This window comes from Bufo bufo, chromosome 7 (genome assembly GCF_905171765.1).
Source record: "Bufo bufo chromosome 7, aBufBuf1.1, whole genome shotgun sequence".
Lineage (NCBI taxonomy): Eukaryota > Metazoa > Chordata > Amphibia > Anura > Bufonidae > Bufo > Bufo bufo.
The window spans coordinates 148457748-148476024 of NC_053395.1; the positions used below are offsets into that span (position 1 = coordinate 148457748).

Here is an 18277-nt window from a genome sequence, read left to right on the forward strand (position 1 = left end):
CATATACACGAGCTGTAAATTGACTTCTGTGTTACTAATGCATGACGGAGGCTTTCTTTCTGTACTCCTTTTTTAATACGGCAGTATGAATACCACAGGCTGTCGTATCCATCTACATTTCCAACACATATATCCGGTTAAATGCGCCATTGTTTGATTCACTGCTACAAGCTGATGCTCCTTTTTGGATTTTCTGCAGATACTGGTGATTGGTCTGAAACCTACTTTGAAAGTGTGGATGACATTTCCTTATGGACGGGTAAGTAACCTTTTTTAATTAACCTCGATAGCAATGAATTAAAGATTGTAATCTTGAAATAAAGCATATTATTAGTTTTGCAGGCTGGATGTTGAGCTTCACATTCTGTAATTACAAAGGACACAAGGGCTTCACATCGGACCTTATTTTAATTAGAATGCTCCGGAGGTTCAATGTCAGAGAGGCGTCATATAGTGGTTGCAGCTCTCAGGATTAGAGGACATCACAAGAAAGTTATGGTTAGGTTTCAAGACACCTTCACTATATAGCAGTAGGCTTACTTTAAGGGTATGTTCACACAATTTAAATCCATAGTGGAATCCGCCGTGGAAAATGGCCGTATTCTACTTCGTAATTCACAGTCAAAACGCCTACAATAGCTTTTCATCGACTTCAATGAAAAAAATGCCACCATGTGCACATGTTGACCTTTTTTCCTGTGCTAAATTGAGATCCATTGCATATTACTTCTTAGAAGTGGATTGTTAGTGGATTTATTAAGGTCAAAGGGGAAGCAGAAAAAAAGCGCTACCAGTTTTAGGCTACTTTCACACTAGCGTTTTTGCTGGATCCGGCAGGGTTCAGCAAAAACGCTTCCGTTACTGATAATACATCTGCATCTGTTATGAACGGATCCGGTTGTATTATCTTTAACATTGCCAAGACGGATCCATCATCAACTCCATTGAAAGTCAATGGGGGACGGATCCGTTTTCTTTTGTGTCCGAGAAAACTGATCCGTCCCCATCGATTTGCATTGTGGGTCATGACGGATTCGTCCTGCTCCGCATCCCATGACGGAAAGCAAACCGCAGCATGAGAACGCAACCAGCATGAGAACGCAACCAGCATGAGAACGGAATGTATTTTGGAGCACTCTTGACAATGAATGGGGACAAAACGGAAGCGTTTTTTTTTTTCCGGTATTGAGACCCTATGGCGGATCTCAATACTGGAAAATTTTAACGCTAGTGTGAAAGTAGCCTTAGAGGCATTTCCGGTGCCAAAAGGTCAAAGGGGAAGCAGAAAAAAGCGCTACCATTTTTAGAGGCATTTCCGAAGCCTAAAACGCTTCTGAATTATATTCCAACCAAGGACTGGAGAAGAAAAACGATGGCAAAACCTCTTCTAATCCTCTTCTAAATACTCCTCCAAATCTTCAACCAAATACTCTTCTAAAATGCTTCTAATACTCCTCTAAATCCACCATGAAACTGGCAATCTGCGACCAAAAAGGACCTTCTTTCAGCTAGTAATCTGCTACAGATTTTTCTGCTTCAGATTTTGCCGTGTGAACATATCCTGAAAGTGATTTGGGGGCTGACAGACTCCCTTTCAGAGGCATAATGACTCGCATAAAACACAGCATGGGGTGCCACTCTTCTGTGTGTAGTGTCTAACATCTTTTAACATTTTTGATACATTATTTTTTATAAATATGAGTGGTTTTATGTAAAGATTTTTGGCGGAGATTTATGAAAACTGTCTAAATTTTTTTTAAATAAATGTTGTGTGGACTGACACTTCACCCATTCAGAGCCATATTGATGTCCTTCTGGCTGGCTGGGACTTCCTTCCTTCTTCCTTCCTCTCTTCAGCTCAGATTCCTGTTATGACTTTGGCTGAACCCAGATACAAAGAGTACAACCGACCATCAGAGGTGTACATGTCACCTGTTATTGCTCACTTCACTATATTCTTTTTATTGTTTTGTCACAGTTTATTAAAAATGTAGACACAGATTTTCTCTGCTCTGGTGACGAGAAGTGCACATTTTAATAAAAGAGAGACAAAACATTTGGGGCCTTAAGGAAGACATTCAGAGGGTCTCCACATTCTTAATTTTTTGGTCATTTTTGCATGTCAGTAATTTTATCCATGTCTACTAGGGTCATAGCTATCAACTACCGCCCTCAGTTTTCATACGTCTACTCGCCGGCATCAGGACAGTGTTGTTCCCTTCTGAATAAGTTGCTGACTGCTTGGCGGCATCATCTCCAGGTTGCTGCAGCGGTAATAAGACGAGGGGCCCTAGCATGAGCGAGAACCCGTGATGAGAACTGTGATAGTCAGCAGCAGTTCACTTACCGAGAACTGGACCTATATACTCATTGTAGCCTAGAAAGGGGTACATCTGCTTGTCCATACATACGGACAGTAATGTTCCACAGAAACGTTCCTTCATCTGGTGAAACAATCGTTTATGGAGAAACCTAAATTATCATTTCTGGGCAGCAGATTACGCTGTGCAAACAGCACTCTGCTGCCCAGAAACAATGCAGCTGTATAAGGGTGTCACACCGGTGACAGGTTTTAGAAGGTCTGAAAGATTATCTGCACATTAGTGATCTGACAGCCTCTTTTGGTTTTGGTTTCACCTTGTCTGTGTGTTGCTTGTATGTCCACACCTCCTGTTCAGGTGTGGATCATGTGACCTTTACCTCCCCCTATTTAGTCTGACTTTACCCATCACTCCTTGCTCTGGATAGCTTCATTTGGTTTTTGGAAGAGCTGGAGTGTGGTTCTAGTTGAAGTCCTGTTCATCCATCAGCCTCAGAAGTTAAGTGTTCAGCTTGTTGTATTATATATTCCCCCCCACCTTTGTTGTTTACTAGGCCTCAGCGAGACGCTGGTTCCTTCACCAGGGAAGGAGTGGGTTGCCTTTGCCCTGTCATTACCATTAGGGCATCTGAGGGCCACCAGGGTTTTCTAGGTTCCTGTGTATGGGCATCTCTACCATCGAGAGGTGCCCATACAGATAGGAGTTAGGGCCAGGAGCAGGGTTTTATAGGTGGTGACCCTTTTCCTTCCCTAGCAGTGAGGCCTAGTGTCTTTTCCCTTCCTTCTTGTTGTCTTTTGGTGTTCTCCCCTACTACATCCGTGACAAAGGGTGAGCGATAGCAGCAGACATAATCCCTTGTCCTCATACTGTGGAGGTGATCATACAGCGCTTCACCTCCACTGACGAGCAGGCAATTGTATGGAAGGAATGGTTAACCCCATCTCCCACCAAGCGCTGTCTATTTACTGCGCTGGGCTGATCTTTAAAGATGGCGACCACTCGTGAGTGCAGCGGGTGCCTTCTGTTTTAAACAGCAGACACCAGGGGCTAATGTCAAATGCCATGGTCAAGTGTGACCACAGCATCTGGGAGCTAAAAATCCCTGTAGCACGCGCTCCTGGCCCTTCAGTGGCTCCACCTAGCTGGGATCGGGCGAACTGGCTAGTATGTGCAGCAGCCTCGGTCCTTCTGAATAAGGGTCCATTCATACGTCTGTAGTGTATTGCGGATCCGCAATACACCAGGCCGGCACCCCCATAGAATTGTCTGCAGTTGCGGACAAGAATAGAACATGTTCTATTTTTTTTCAGGAGCCGCGGACTGGAAGATCGGGGCCGTGCTCCGGAAATGCGGATGCGGACAGCACACTGTGTGCTGTCCGCATCTCTGCTGGCCCCATAGAGAATGAATGAGGACATTTGAATGGACCCTAATCCGAGGCTGCTGCAGATAGGTTACTTTGGAGACCCTGCCTGTGGATCAGTTACACACTCTTGATGACCTCCGTGATAAAGACTGCCAGTGTTTCATCTATGAAGACGTCTGTGAAGGGTCCATTGTTAGTCTGTTTTTTGCCCAAGCCGTCATCCATATTCCATAGGAACGGCTAGGCTGAAAAAGGGATTTCCAGAGCATCTCCTACCAATGATCAGTGAAAACCACTGACAGAACGTGGGTGCCCTCTGTGTTCTGTCATTGGTTTTCATGGACCCTTAGGCTTTAATGGACGTGTTCGGTCCACATCACGCGGTCAGTTAAACACATTAAGGCCGAAGGATATGTGTGCTTTCTGTGGAGAAAATGGTCAGCGCTCGTCCTGTGATTCACAAATGTGTGATTGAGGCATTAGTCTTCTAGTTTGTCATTTCCTGGAGAATGAATGGACAGAATCGCCTCCTGTGCGCCAGATGAAAGTAATTGATGTCGTTTTTTGTTAGTGGGTTAACATGACATAGCAGGTTCAGTTCTCCCTACTAATATACAGTACATTGAGGTAAAATGGCTTTCTAGTGGAGTCGGTGCTCTACAGTCTTTTCTGTACAAGATCTTCATGACAGGTGTTAAATTGCCATTATTAGATGTCATTTATTATATTGTGCAAGTCATCATGACAGCTCTTCGATATGCCCACCATGGCTCCTGCTCTTGCATACTTGAGCTGCCCATGTATTTCATGGTCTCTCGCTTGTTTGTAATGAGACACCCCCTTTTAGATAGTTTGTACAGTAAAAACTATTCACTTGGGGTGCTGCGACACATTCTGTTTTTTGTATGAAGTTTTTAAAACCAAAATATGGTGTGGATCATAAAGGGAAAGAAAACATTAAGGATATATCTGACTTCTTCTCTGTTTTGAATTCACTCCAGGTTTGGACTCCAAAAACGACATAAAAAACCCTGAACATGTGGCAGCAGCCTCTTTCTTTTCAGTCAGAATCCTTCCATTACCATACTACTGATCAATTGCTATCTCTGCTGCATATCTGTAGCTTAAAGGGTATATGTCGGCTCCAAAACACCTACCAAAACTAGAGTAAGTAATGTATAGTGCAAGTGATGCAGAGTCCATCTATGGAATTTTTATCTTCATACTCTCGCTGTGCTCCTATAAACCAGCGGTAAAATGCATTGAGAGGACTCCTGAGCTCATACACATAATGGAGAGGACTCAAAGAGGAGTCTTCTCAATGCATTTTACTGCTGGTTTGTAGGAGCACAGCATGAAGATAAAAACTCCATAACCGGACTCCGCATCACTTCCGCTATACACTGCCTACTCTAGTTTAGGCGGTGACCCTTTAATGAAGTTGTCTAACCTTTTTAAAAATTGCACCACCTGGGAATGAAACTGTGTAATTACCTCACAAAAAGGCCACTGCCCCCTAGCGCCAGTGTATTACACCTTTGTGATGAGTCCTATAATAGTCATAACAAATATCATATAATCATGGACAAAAATGTCCCCGTGGCGGCCTGTTATTGGAACGTAATGAGCATTACCGAGACCTCAGACGGTAAGTACTGTATGTTGCAAAGCTTTTCCAATTTTAAAAAGGCCCAACAAACTGTGGTAGCACTGCGTGAAATAAGTGTCCTATATAGGATCACTGTAATGGGGTCCGCGTTTCCAGAAACAAAACTGCTGCCAGCTGGGCCAGTGTATTGTGCTCGTTTTAATTATTCACTCATTAACTCACATGGAAAGTTGAGGACAGGTTTATTTTGCCTCTAGAGATGACTACATTATCTTTGATGTCCCATGAATGCTTTGTAAGGACCAGAAATCAATTTTGCCAGTCTAGTAATGAGTTTGTTATGCATTGCTTAATTACTGTTCCTTTTCATCTCACAGATGGATCCCTCCAGTGTACCACTTCTAGCCTGGCATTTTGTGATTCTGCAGGGGGCCTTAAACCCCATGCTGGCCTTCTGCAGAGGCGATGTGGTTCATTTCCTTTTGGTAAGAACATACCACTAGAAATTTTTATTAGTGTCGGGGTAATCTCTTTTGGAGTAGTTGTAAAACTGAATAACGTTTAACCTCATCTCGCCCTGCGCCATAATAGTACCTTGTATCAGGAAGGCAGTTCCCACTTGATGCAGTTTTATCACAGCGCAAGTATGGTGCGAGTTCAGGAGCCTTGCCCACACAGTGTCAATGGTAATAGACAGCATTCACCATGGCAACTAAGGGGTTTAATGTCATTAAACCTCTTAGGTGCCACGGTTAATGCTGATCACGGCATCTGAATGGTTAGAGAGAGGGGGGAGCTTCCTCTTTCACCCTATCCTCCCGCACCTTAACCCCCACACCTCCGTGATGCATGTAAAAAAAAAAAAGCAAAAAAAATCTAGATATTTTCTTGAAAAAAACTTTTTTGTGTTCTAATTTATGGTCGCAACAGATGTGGCCATGACAATTATATATACTTTTTAGTTTATCAGCTCACCCGCTGCTAGCGAGAGACGTGCACGGGGTTCCTGGACCAGGAAACTTGCAATAAGAAAAAGAAAAATCCTCCAACACGGTCGTCCGCTGTTAAAATCCAGGTTTTATTCGGTATACATTAAAAGTACAGGAACATGAGCCATAACAGGTTAACCAGGTTATGACTGAGATTTGATGTCGAAACGCGTTAACCTGTTATGGCTCGTGTTCCTGTACTTTTAATGTATACCTAATAAAACCTGGATTTTAACAGCGGACGACCGTGCTGGAGGATTTTTTTTTTCCTATCATAAATTAGAACAATCACATTAGTCTCACAGGTTTAACAGCCTACAGAAAATTGAAAAAATGCTAGTATTGCTGTTTTTGTTAATTTTGTTAATTTCACCTACTAATAATGCAATATAAAGTGATCATCTCAAAATGTCACCAATGAAAACTACAACTCCTCCTTAACACATCTTCCTGTGAAGTAAAAATGTTATGGGTCTTTGAATGCAGCGACAGAGGAACCAATTATTTTCCAAAATTTTCATTGTACAAAAGTAGAATATTAATTTAAAAAAAACTATATATTTGGTATTGCTCTAATCGTATTGACCACCAGAATACAGTCATACAGTTACACAGTGAACACCATAACAAAACCCCCCAAAAATAACATTAACACAATGCATACACCATAATAGTGCCATTAAACATACGACTTGTCAGGAATTGACAAGCCCTATGCTGACAGAAAAACGAAATGATGTGGCTTTTGGAATGTGAGATGACAAAAAGAAGAAATTCGCCCTGTCAGTTAATACATAAGTAGACCACGTCCTGAAGGCGTTAATTAATGAAGTTGCAGAATGAGAGAATAAACCAAATAATTTGCCTGTGACAAGAAATTGTGTTTTAAAGTATACACTATATAAGCTCTATTAACGGGTATTCCATTAGCCATTAGCATACAGGATATAGCAAAAGGATAATCACCTTTCTGGAGACTAAGGGCCCTTGCACACGACCGTATGCCCTCCGAGACATATGGTCCGTGCACGAGCCATATGTCCCGGAGTGGCATTGATCGTGCGCACGGGAGCGCACAGCATCATAGATTACAATGATGCTGTGCACGTCGCGCTGTTCACAGGACTATTGTCCTGCACTCATAAGATCATATGAGTGCGGGACAATAGTCCCACAGGCGGCCTGACGTGCACAACATCATTATAATCTATGATGCAGTGTGCTCCGTGCGCACGATCAATGCCGCTCCAGGACATGGCCCGCTCACGGACCATATGTCTCGGAGGGCATACGGTCGTGTGCAAGGGCCCTAAAGTTCCGGTGATCCCTGATTCAAGGCTGCCGCTGCTCTGTTGTGCTCTGCTTGTAATAGCTGTAAGACCCCTTTCATTCTCTAAGGTGCTGTTCATATTTCATGAAGGGGCCCCCTGCTATAGTCTGCAGATCGCAGAAGGTTGAACAGTCAGGACTCCAGAGTGGGGAATTTCCCGGCTTAGGAGTCCCTGCTCTGACTCCATATATAGAGTCTGTGTTATAAACATGAAAGGGGTATTCCTAAGCATGGTCATTATGTTTAGGGACACCCTGTGTAGGTAAATCTAATTTAGAAATGTTTCTGTGAGGATTCAAACTCACAACTATCCACATTAAATGCAAGAACCTTAACCACTGGGATATAGAGTTCAATGCTAAGTCATTGCTGAAAAACCTCATAGAAGTTTCTCTTGTATAATGCAAGAGAAACTTCTGTGCGGTTTTTAACACAAGAGAAACTTCTATAAGGTTTTTCAACAGAGATTTAGCATTGAGCTTTATAGCCCAGTGGTTAATGTTATTGCCTTTAATGTTGAAGGTTGTGAGTTCAAATCCCCACAGAAACTTTTTAAAGATAGAGGCTAAATAAAACTTAAATACACAGGGTGTTCACAACAGTGAAAATTTTGATTTTATTAAGAAAAAAAAAAAAAGGAGCAAAACGTAAAATATGATCAAATAACATCCGTATTAACCCACCCCAATGTTTTAAATTTTTGTAACCAGTATTTTTAAAATGTTTCTGTGGGGATTCAAACTCGCAACCTTCTACATTACAAGTAAAAACCTTAACCTTAAGTTATTGCTGAAAAACCTCATAGAAGTTTCTCTTGTATAATACAAGAGAAGCTTCTATGAGGTTTTTAACACAAGAGAAACTTCTATGAGGTTTGTCAGCAATAACACAGCATTGAGCTCTACTGCTCAGTGGTTAAGGTTTTTGCTTTTAACGTAGAAGGTTGTGAGTTCAAATCCCCACAGAAACATTTTAAAAATAGAGGCTAAATAAAACTTAAATACACAGGGTGCCCTCAACAGTGGAAAGTTTGATTTTATTGAGAAAAATAATAGAGCAAAATGTAAAATGATCAAATAACACCCGTATTAACCCACACCAACCCTTTTAACTTGTGTAACCAGTATTTTTTGTTGGGAAAGGTGGCAACCCTAACAGCCCCCCTGCTCAGGACCTCTATAGGCCCGCTCACTGCAGCAAGCTCAGCCTCATCAGGACTCGCGTCATAAATTTAATTTTTTATTTTCATCGCAATATTCTGACCCTCATAACTTTTTTATAGTTATGTCCACGGAGATGTGTGGGGGCTCATTTTTTGTGGGACGATCTGTCGTTTTTGACAATAGCATTTTGGGTTGTATATGACTTGATCACTTTTTATTCAATTTTCTTGGGAGATAATGTGATGAAAAAAACGCGAATCGGCCTTTTTTGTTTTATTTTTTTCTGTTACGCCATTCACCATATGGGCTAACTTTTTTTAAATATTGTAATATTATGGGCATTTTCGCATTTGGCGATGCCCATAATGCTATTTTTTTTTTGTTTCTTTTTATTTTGGGGAATGGGGGTGATTTAAATGTTTTTTTTATATATTGTAGGGGGTTAGCTCTTCTCCGGGGGTCATTCACACAAATATCTTTGCCAGACACCAAGTTTAAGGTCCAAACTTCGCTTTTATTTGGCACCTTAGCAAAACAAACATAATACAAAACAAATACCTGCCCGGCTGGGCTCTAACTAAACATAGTGCAGAATCCCTGACTCACCTATAGAGTGCTGTTCAGACACGGTTATAACATGCAGCTTTCTCAGCTAGCCCAGCAGCCTCCAGGCTGTAGCAAATGCAAGTCCCTTTGGGGGATTGTGGTCCAGCAGTCCTCCCAACTCTGACCTTGTGGCCCTTGTACCGCAGGCGTCACTGCGTCCCCCAAATTCCAGGCTGTCACTTAGCCTCGTGGTCCCTCAGCCTAGCCCAGCTGAGACCACACAGACAGAGCCTACAGGCCTCTGTCTACAGGTAACACACTCCCCCCTTTCTGACACTCTGGGAGGTGCCTTATGCCAGCCTGATTACCTCCAGCTTGTCTCACCTGTGGTGGAACAGGGGTGTGTACCGCACTATCCACCCCTTCCTTGCCTCCAACCTGCGTGAGACCTGTCACTGTCTCACAATATATATATATATATATATATATATATATATAATTTATTTATTTTTTATTTTTTTTTCAAAACTTTTTTAAAATCTTTTTTTTACTTTTTGTTAAGTCCGCCAAGTGGACCACAACTTAAAATCATCAGATGTAAATTGCTCCATTATTCTGTATAGAAATCACTATATCACAGTTCAGTGCTGCCATGGAGTGGCCTGAACTTGGATACACTAACAATGAGCCTGAAAGCCTAGTACAGGCTGCGGCTCATTTTTAGAACAGGGTGCTTTCCCTGATCTCCGTTGGGGGAAAGTGCGCCTCAAGAGGAATCCTGCACTTCTGGTTTTTAACACTCTTAGATGCCGTGAGTAAGGGGAACTGATTGCTGTGAGGGGAGGGGGGCATGTGGCGTATTCTGGGGCCAGAAGAACTGTGTGAGGAGCTTTATGGGGTGTAAATCTGTGAGGGAGGGCCAGAACCGACAGAATGTAGCTGTGTTGTTAGTACATTATTACAAGATTTGTACCCCACTTTTGATTTTGCCCAGGGCCACATTTTGTCTAAAACCGGCCCTGTCGATAAGTAAAGCAGAGAGTAGGATGAGTCAGCTCTTTAGCACAGTGCTGTGAAGTAACTTGTCCTGCTGTGTGATTAGGACAGGTTTTGTGTGAACTAATGGGACGGTGGCCATTTTGTTTCTCCTAATGATTGCTCCCCACACATACAGTGTATCAGATGTTAAAAGTAAGACATTTTACCATTTCATGAAAAAAAATTATAAATTAGAACTGGATTTGCAAATCATTTTTGGAATTGGGGTTGTTCATACAGCCAAAATTACAGTCATGGTCAATTGACCACCAGATCCCTTTAGGGGTCCTCCTAACTTATATATAATAAAACTACATACTTTATTATTTATTATTTAAAACTTAAAAACAAAATAAAACCAAACGTGTGATTAAAACTTTCAGGGCGAAACAGGGGACAGTTGTTAATTTCACTGATAGCAGCAGTAATAGGGTCAGTGTTTTATATCACAACACTGTGCTAGTTATAAACACTTTTTTTAAGGGTGAATTGTGTGGTGTTATTATTTTATCCACAACTCTTAATTTATTCACACTCTTTTATATATATATATATATATATATAAACTTGATTCTTTGACCATATACACTGTGCACTACCTTTTGTTATCGTGTCAAATGACTTGTGGAGTAGATTTTCTATTTATTATTAATAACAGTAACCTGTGGAGGTGAGACAGGGGATACAGCAATGCTCCTAATTGCTGCAACAATTTACGTCGTCCTATTTACTCCCCCTCCCACGTTGTTAACTTAGAATACAATGTGGTAATAAATGTATCTGCTCAGGGAGCAAGGCTGCTTTCCCTGACGGTATAGCAGTTAACTAAAGGAGCTGATTCCCTATCCCATACACACATTCACACTGTAGCTGGACTCCAACACTGTTCACTTAACCTACACAATTCTATTTCAACCACACTGTGTTTGTTATATAAAATAGTCGCTGTCCCTATGCACTTTCCCTGCAAGTTGGTTAATGGCGTCCCTCTCAACCCTGGCTAAAAACTGGCAGACTCTACCCCTCCCGACATGTTTCACCGCATGTGTGGCTTCATCAGGGGAGTTGGGGTATTAGCCTTAAAAAAAGTGTTTATAACTAGCACAGTGTTGTGATATAAAACACTGACCCTATTACTGCTGCTATCGGTGAAATTAACAACTGTCCCCTGTTTCACCCTGACAGTTTTAATCACACGTTTGGTTCTTTTTTGTTTTGAAGTTTTAAATAATCAATAATAAAGTATGTAGTTTTGTTATATATAAGTTAGGACCCCTAAAGGGATCTGGTGGTCAATTGAACATGACTGAAATTTTGGATTTATCCCGAGGGTCCCAACAAGGGCTCAAGAGTTTAGTGTTCATACAGCCGACACCTCGCTGCAGTTGCTGTTATCGGCGCTGGCTGTGAGTGTAAAACTGACAGGTATAGTACACTGCCATACTATATACCTACCAGTGTATTATACCTACGTTATGTCTCATCTCAGACTTTGATGGCATATTACTAGGATATGCAATTAAAGTCAGATAGATGCAGGTCTTAGTGGTGCTAACATGGAGTAGATTATTATTATTTATTATTAAAGCGCCATTCATTCCATAGCGCTGTACATATGAGAAGAGGTATACATACATAATACAGAATACATTAATCATAAACAAGACGAGTTACAAACTGGTACAGAAGGAGAGAGGGCATAGATGTATGGTAAATGTTAATTGTTCACTTTTTATATGAAAAATAAACATTTTGAAAATTACTAAGGTATTAAAATCTACAGTAAACAAAAAATAAAAATATCACAACACATCAACCAACATATACCACTAAGGCTACTTTCACACTGGCGTTCGGTGCGAATCCGTATTGTATCTGCACAGTCTGATGCGCACCGATAATGCAAACGCTTGTATCCATTTATAACGGATCCGTCTGCATTATTCATAAAAAAAAGGTCTAAGTCAAAACGGATGCGTCTTAACTTACATTGAAAGTCAATGGGGGACGGATCCGTTTTCAATTGCACCATTTTGTGTCAGTGAAAAACGGATCCGTCCCCATTGACTTACATTGTAAGTCAGGACGGATCCATTTGGCTCCGCATCGTCAGGCGGACACCAAAACGCTGCAAGCTGCGTTTTAGTGACCGCCTAAAAAAACGCAACGGAGACCAAACGCAGCCAAATTGATGCATTCTGAACGGATCCTTATCCATTCAGAAAGCATTGGGGCTGAACTGATCCGTTTTGGGCCGCTTGTGAGAGCCCTGAAACGGATCTCACAAGCGGACCCAGAAACGCCAGTGTGAAAGTAGCCCAAGCCGTACAATGTGCCATGCAAAACAGTCAGACTCCCTTGGATAAGTAAAAGCTTTCCATGGTTATTAGTGACATCAGATTTGAAAGATGGGGCTCAAAAAGTTGTGGCAGGTAGTGGTTGAGCATTTTGTATCAGAGCGTTTGCCACCATTTCATAGGAAGGTTTCATTATTAGTGCTGTGTATGGTATATTAGTGTATCATTAACAGGAATCCTTTATCTCCCAGGTGAAGAGGGACGAATCAGGGGCAATTCATATCAACAAGCAGAAGCAGCTCCATCTGCACTATGATCTTATCAACTTCACAGTGAGTATTCTGCAGACACCAGCTGTCTCCTTAGCAGCTGCTGCTCTGTTTTACAAGGTCCAATTGCTCCTCATTTTTGCAGTGGATCAATGCTCGTACAGTGGCACTGCTGGACAGTGCAGAAAAGCTCCATGTGATCGACAGACAGAGTCAAGAGGAACTGGAGACGCTGGAGATTTCTGATTTCCAGCTTGTATACAACAGCAGCCACTTCAAGTCTCTGGCTACAGGGGGAAATGTGAGCCAAGCACTGGTAAGTTAATTTTGCAACCTGAAACACTGGTTGTTGGGGAAAAAAGAGGCACTGATGTTTTAAAATGACAAAAACATTCAATCTGTCTGTCTATCTACGGTATCTGTCTACAAACAAGGACTACAAGTAGCAGTAGACACATGCAAACACTGGAAATATGAATACATGTAAACTGCATTACTGCTATGCTTACTATATGAAAACTGAAAGTTCTTTGCACACATTTTTTATCACAATTGTGTCTGGCCCATCTAGCAGCGACAAGGTGGCTTCCAACTAGAGATGAGCAAATTTCTTAAAAATTCGATTCGGTTGGTTCCCCGAATTTTCCGAAAAGATTTGATTCGATCCGAGTTTATTTGCGGCGAATCGTGTTAAAAAACAACTATTTCCTGGCTGCAGAGAGCCTGTATAGTGGTGTAGAACACTCTGCCTTGCAGTAACATGCATAGGGAGTCTGCTGTGGTAGTGAAACAATACTGTGAGTCCGTATGACACACACATGACAGGCGTCGCTCTTAGAATCACTGCACACTTTACTTATTTGGGCAGTCACGGGGCCAAAACTGACCACATAACTCAAGTAACACCAAAAGAGAAAACAAGGCTAGCACAAATAATGATGGATGTAAACTTTATTGTAGTCTTAACAAGAGACAAAATGTATTAAAATGCACATAAAAAACACAATACAATGGTAAGTGGGGAGCACTCAGAATAATGGAGCACCACTGGATAACAGAACGTGTCAAGGCTAGAGAAATGATAAAAATATCCTAAAATATATACGTGTGGCACAAAGCCAAATATCAAATATATGAAACCTAGCCAAGGCTGACAGGCCTAGATCAGGGTGAGGTACAGTACATGCCAAGATATAAAGTGCATAGTGCAGAGACTGACAAAGTGCATGACTATATCACATAGAAATAGCCATAGAAAAGCCATGAAGTAAATACCTGAGTGGTGAACCAACAGAGCCCCTGGGGCCTTGGCTAGGTTTCATATATTTGATATTTGGCTTTGTGCCACACGTATATATTTTAGGATATTTTTATCATTTCTCTAGCCTTGACACGTTCTGTTATCCAGTGGTGCTCCATTATTCTGAGTGCTCCCCACTTACCATTGTATTGTGTTTTTTATGTGCATTTTAATACATTTTGTCTCTTGTTGAGACTACAATAAAGTTTACATCCATCATTATTTGTGCTAGCCTTGTTTTCTCTTTTGGTGTTACATCGTACGTGCAGGCTCAGCACGTGTACATTTTCTGTGAGTCATTCTCTATTGGTGATATATACACATAACTCAAGTGTCAACTCAGCCTTACAGGTTGATGTTAGCGCCAGGTATAAAGAATTGTGCAGAGGCCTAAGATCGTATTGTAGCGTGAAAGAGCGCACTCCTTCTACACCGTCGTCAGCTGATTCCACATAGATGTCTACAGAACCTGTTCTGTTAAACGCTTATATAAGTAGAGCCCCCCTGACAGAGTAGAGAGGGTGTCAGCAGTACGTTTGTTTTGACGTCACTGAATATTTTGCCCTTCCTCTGATCTGTCAGAACAATAACCCCCCAAAAAACTGATCCTGTCTGTTGAGCGTCCGCCTTCACTCGGTCAGCATTTGGTCAGTAATCCATCAGTATTACTAAAGCCCAAAAAAACAGGACTGGATCCAAAACAGAGATGACACGTGAATGGAATATTTGCATGTCTTCTGTGTTTTGTACCCACTCCTGCTTTTTGCTACCAAATCATAAGCCAATTCTGAAGGGACCATACAGGCCTTACAGCTGCTACACAGACAGGATCTGTTGCGCATCTCATTTTTCCTTCCTTCTGACAGATCAGAAGAAGGGTCAAATAAATGATGATGTCAAAAAGGCAAAATAGTAGCCCAGTCATGGAGTGGAGAGAGCGGGAGAACATCTTGAGAAGTGCACAGAGTGGCCCAATGACACAGTGTTAAGGTAGCAGCAGCATTAGGAGACCACAGAGTGGCCTAGCGACTGTCACGGTCCCTCAGGTGACTGATGTCAGGAGATCAGGGAGACTGGATGAGCGTTGAAGAATCTAACAGTCTCCTTGATTTCTCTTGATTCAGTGTTGATAGGGTTAATGACCACTTCCCTGGTCTCAGCTGTTGCTCAGTGGTCATCACTTCTACCCTTTATAGTCTGACCCCACCCTTCTGACTATGCGGTAGATAGCTCATTCTGGTTGTGGATCGTTTGGTGTCTGGATCTCGGCTGAGTTCCTGCTTTCCATTTACCCGGAGTTAAGTGTCTTTCCTTTTTGTATTGTGTTTATTACCCTGTCTTTTGGTACCAGACCTGAGGCAGGCTCTTGTTCCTTCAGCTGTAAGGAACAGGTTGTCTGTGGCCCAATCACTATCTTCAGGTCCTTCTAGGGTGAGCCTGGCTTAGGTTCCTGCAGATGAACAGTCCTACTATCGGGGTGCGTTCATTCTGTTAGCAGTCAGGGCTCAGGTTGGGATTTTATTAGGTGGTGACCTTTTCCCTTTCCCTAGTTTGCAGGCCTGGTACCTTTTCCCTCCCTCTTCTGTTTGGTGTGGAGTTACCCTCCCACACCACGCTGTGACATTATCTACCGCCCAAAAACTACCATTTTCGTTCAGGTCAGTGCAGCTATGGATCCTATGTCTGCACCGGTCAAACAGCTGCAGGGACTGTCATTGGAGGTAGCTGACCTCCGTGCGACAGTTTTACATATTCAGAGACCACAGGCGACTGGTTCCAATGGTGGGTACCAGCCTGTCCTGAACCTAAGGTTGACCTCCCGGACAGATTTTCTGGGGGTAGTGACAATTTCATTCGGTTCAGGGAATCGTGTAAGTCAGGCATAGCCAACCTGAGGCCCTCCAGCTGTTGCTTAGACTGCCTACAGCTATCAGCCTGCAGCAGGGCATGGTGGGAGTTGTAGTTTTACAACAGCTGGAGAGCCGCAGGTTGGCCATGCCTGGTGTAAGTTTTACTTTAAAGAGGACCTTTCACTACTCTACAAACTAAAAACTAACTATATCAGTGGGCAGAGCGGCGCCCAGGGGTCCCCCTGCACTTACTAGTATGTCTGGGCGCCGCTCCGTTCGCCCGGTATAGGCTCCGGTGTCTGCGCTCCCTCTGCTGTACTGGAGTGATTTCTTGTATGAGGCGTGTCCCTTGCTGCAGCCTGGCTATGAGCTGTGCGCTGCGATTGGCCAGCGCTGCAGCAAGGGACACGCCTCATACAAGAAATCACTCCAGTACAACAGAGGGAGCGCAGACACCGGAGCCTATACCGGGCGAACGGAACGGCGCCCAGACATACTAGTAAGTGCAGGGGGACCCCTGGGCGCCGCTCTGCCCACTGATATAGTTAGTTTTTAGTTTGTAGAGTAGTGAAAGGTCCTCTTTAAGCTGCGTCCATACTCTTCTGGGGATGAGTGTCAACGTGTGGGTATGATCGTTGCTTTGCTTAAGGATGATGCACAGTCTTGGGCTTTTTCTCTGCCGACCGGATCACCGTCCCTCCAGTCGGTAGATAAATTTTTTAGAGCCTTTGGTCTTATTTATGATGACCGGATCGGATCTCTCAGGCTGAGACCAAGTTACGTGGTTTACGGCAGGGAGAGCGCTCCGCGGAAGTCTATTGCTCTGAATTGAGGAGATGGGCTACTGATACGGAGTGGAATGATCCTGCTCTCCGTAGACAGTTCTGTCAGGGTCTATCTGAGAGGCTGCAGGACGCGTTGGCCTTTCATGAAAAACCTGAGTCATTGGAAGCAGCTATGTCCCTTACTGTATGTCTGGATAGACGTCTGAGGGGGGGAGATCTAACGGTCCCAGGGGCGAACTGAGAACCCTCAGGGCCCCCGGGCAAAATAAATCAAGGGCCCCCTTCCAGGCCCCACCCATGTTCTGCCTCAAGCCCCACCCATGCCCCGCCTCCATTCCCCGCCTCCAGCCACACCATACACAATCTTTAATAAGATTTCAAAGTTAAAGCGACACAAAAGGCACCCAGACCACTTCAGCTCATTGAAGTGGTCTGGGTACAGTGTCCCTTTTGCAAATCGAGCTGCAATGTTCTAGAGAAACTGCATTGTTTACGTTCCAGCAATAAGTCAGCCTCTAGTGGCTGGCAGCCACCTGAGGTCTTCCTGGAGTGAAACAGACCTTTGGTCTGGTATCTGACGCTGGACGTCCTCACACTCTGCATGATGACCTCCAGGGTCAGATTTTTCCCCATAGGAAAGCATTGATTCAATGCTTTCATATGGGGTGATCTAATCTCAGCGTCCATTAGTGAGCCTCTGTTAGAAGCAGTGTGGGCCTAACTACTGTGAAGGGGGCACATATCTGGGCATAACTACTGTGAAAGGGGGGGGAGGCCCTTCACAGTAGTTATTAATCCCTTTCAGCAGTCTCCCCTTCCGTGAATGGGGGACTGCTGAAAGAGGTTAATAACTACTGTGAAGGGCCTAGCCGTCTGGGCAACCCCACAGATCATCCCCCCACCCACCTTGTACTTGTTCCACTGATCCGCTACTTGCGGGCTACATGGGCATGAGTTTAGTCACTTCGGTGCGCAATCCCATCCTGCGGCGCGTGATCCCGCGAGACCCGTGACCTACAGCAGCGGGTCTTGCAGGATCACGCACTGCAGGACGGGATTGCCCACCGAAGTGACTGAACTCATTCCCGCGCAGCCCACAAGTAGCGGAACAATTACAAGAGGGGTGGGGAATAGCAAAATTAAAAAATATTTTGAACCAAAAGGTGTTATGGGGGATCTGTGGATGGCACTATTATGGGGGCTCTGTGGATGGCACTGTTGTGGGGGCTCTGTGGATGGCACTGTTGTGGGGGCTCTGTGGATGGCACTGTTGTGGGGGCTCTGTGGATGGCACTGTTGTGGGGGCTCTGTGGATGGCACTGTTGTGGGGGCTCTGTGGATGGCACTGTTGTGGGGGGTGGCTCTGTGGGTAACACATATATAGCACCTTATGCTATATATGTGTCATCCACAG

General features: G+C 43.4%; 1 protein-coding gene across 2 annotated transcripts in view; it reads left to right on the forward strand.

Annotated features, from left to right (window-relative positions):
• Positions 1-18277, forward strand: part of VPS8 (VPS8 subunit of CORVET complex) — a 216496-nt gene that overhangs the window by 36678 nt on the left and 161541 nt on the right. For both annotated transcript variants that reach the window (XM_040439657.1, XM_040439658.1), the window contains 4 exons: positions 200-259; positions 5674-5781; positions 12911-12991; positions 13074-13244. In XM_040439657.1, coding sequence (XP_040295591.1) covers positions 200-259; positions 5674-5781; positions 12911-12991; positions 13074-13244 — 420 coding nt within the window. The remainder of the gene's footprint in view (positions 1-199; positions 260-5673; positions 5782-12910; positions 12992-13073; positions 13245-18277) is intronic.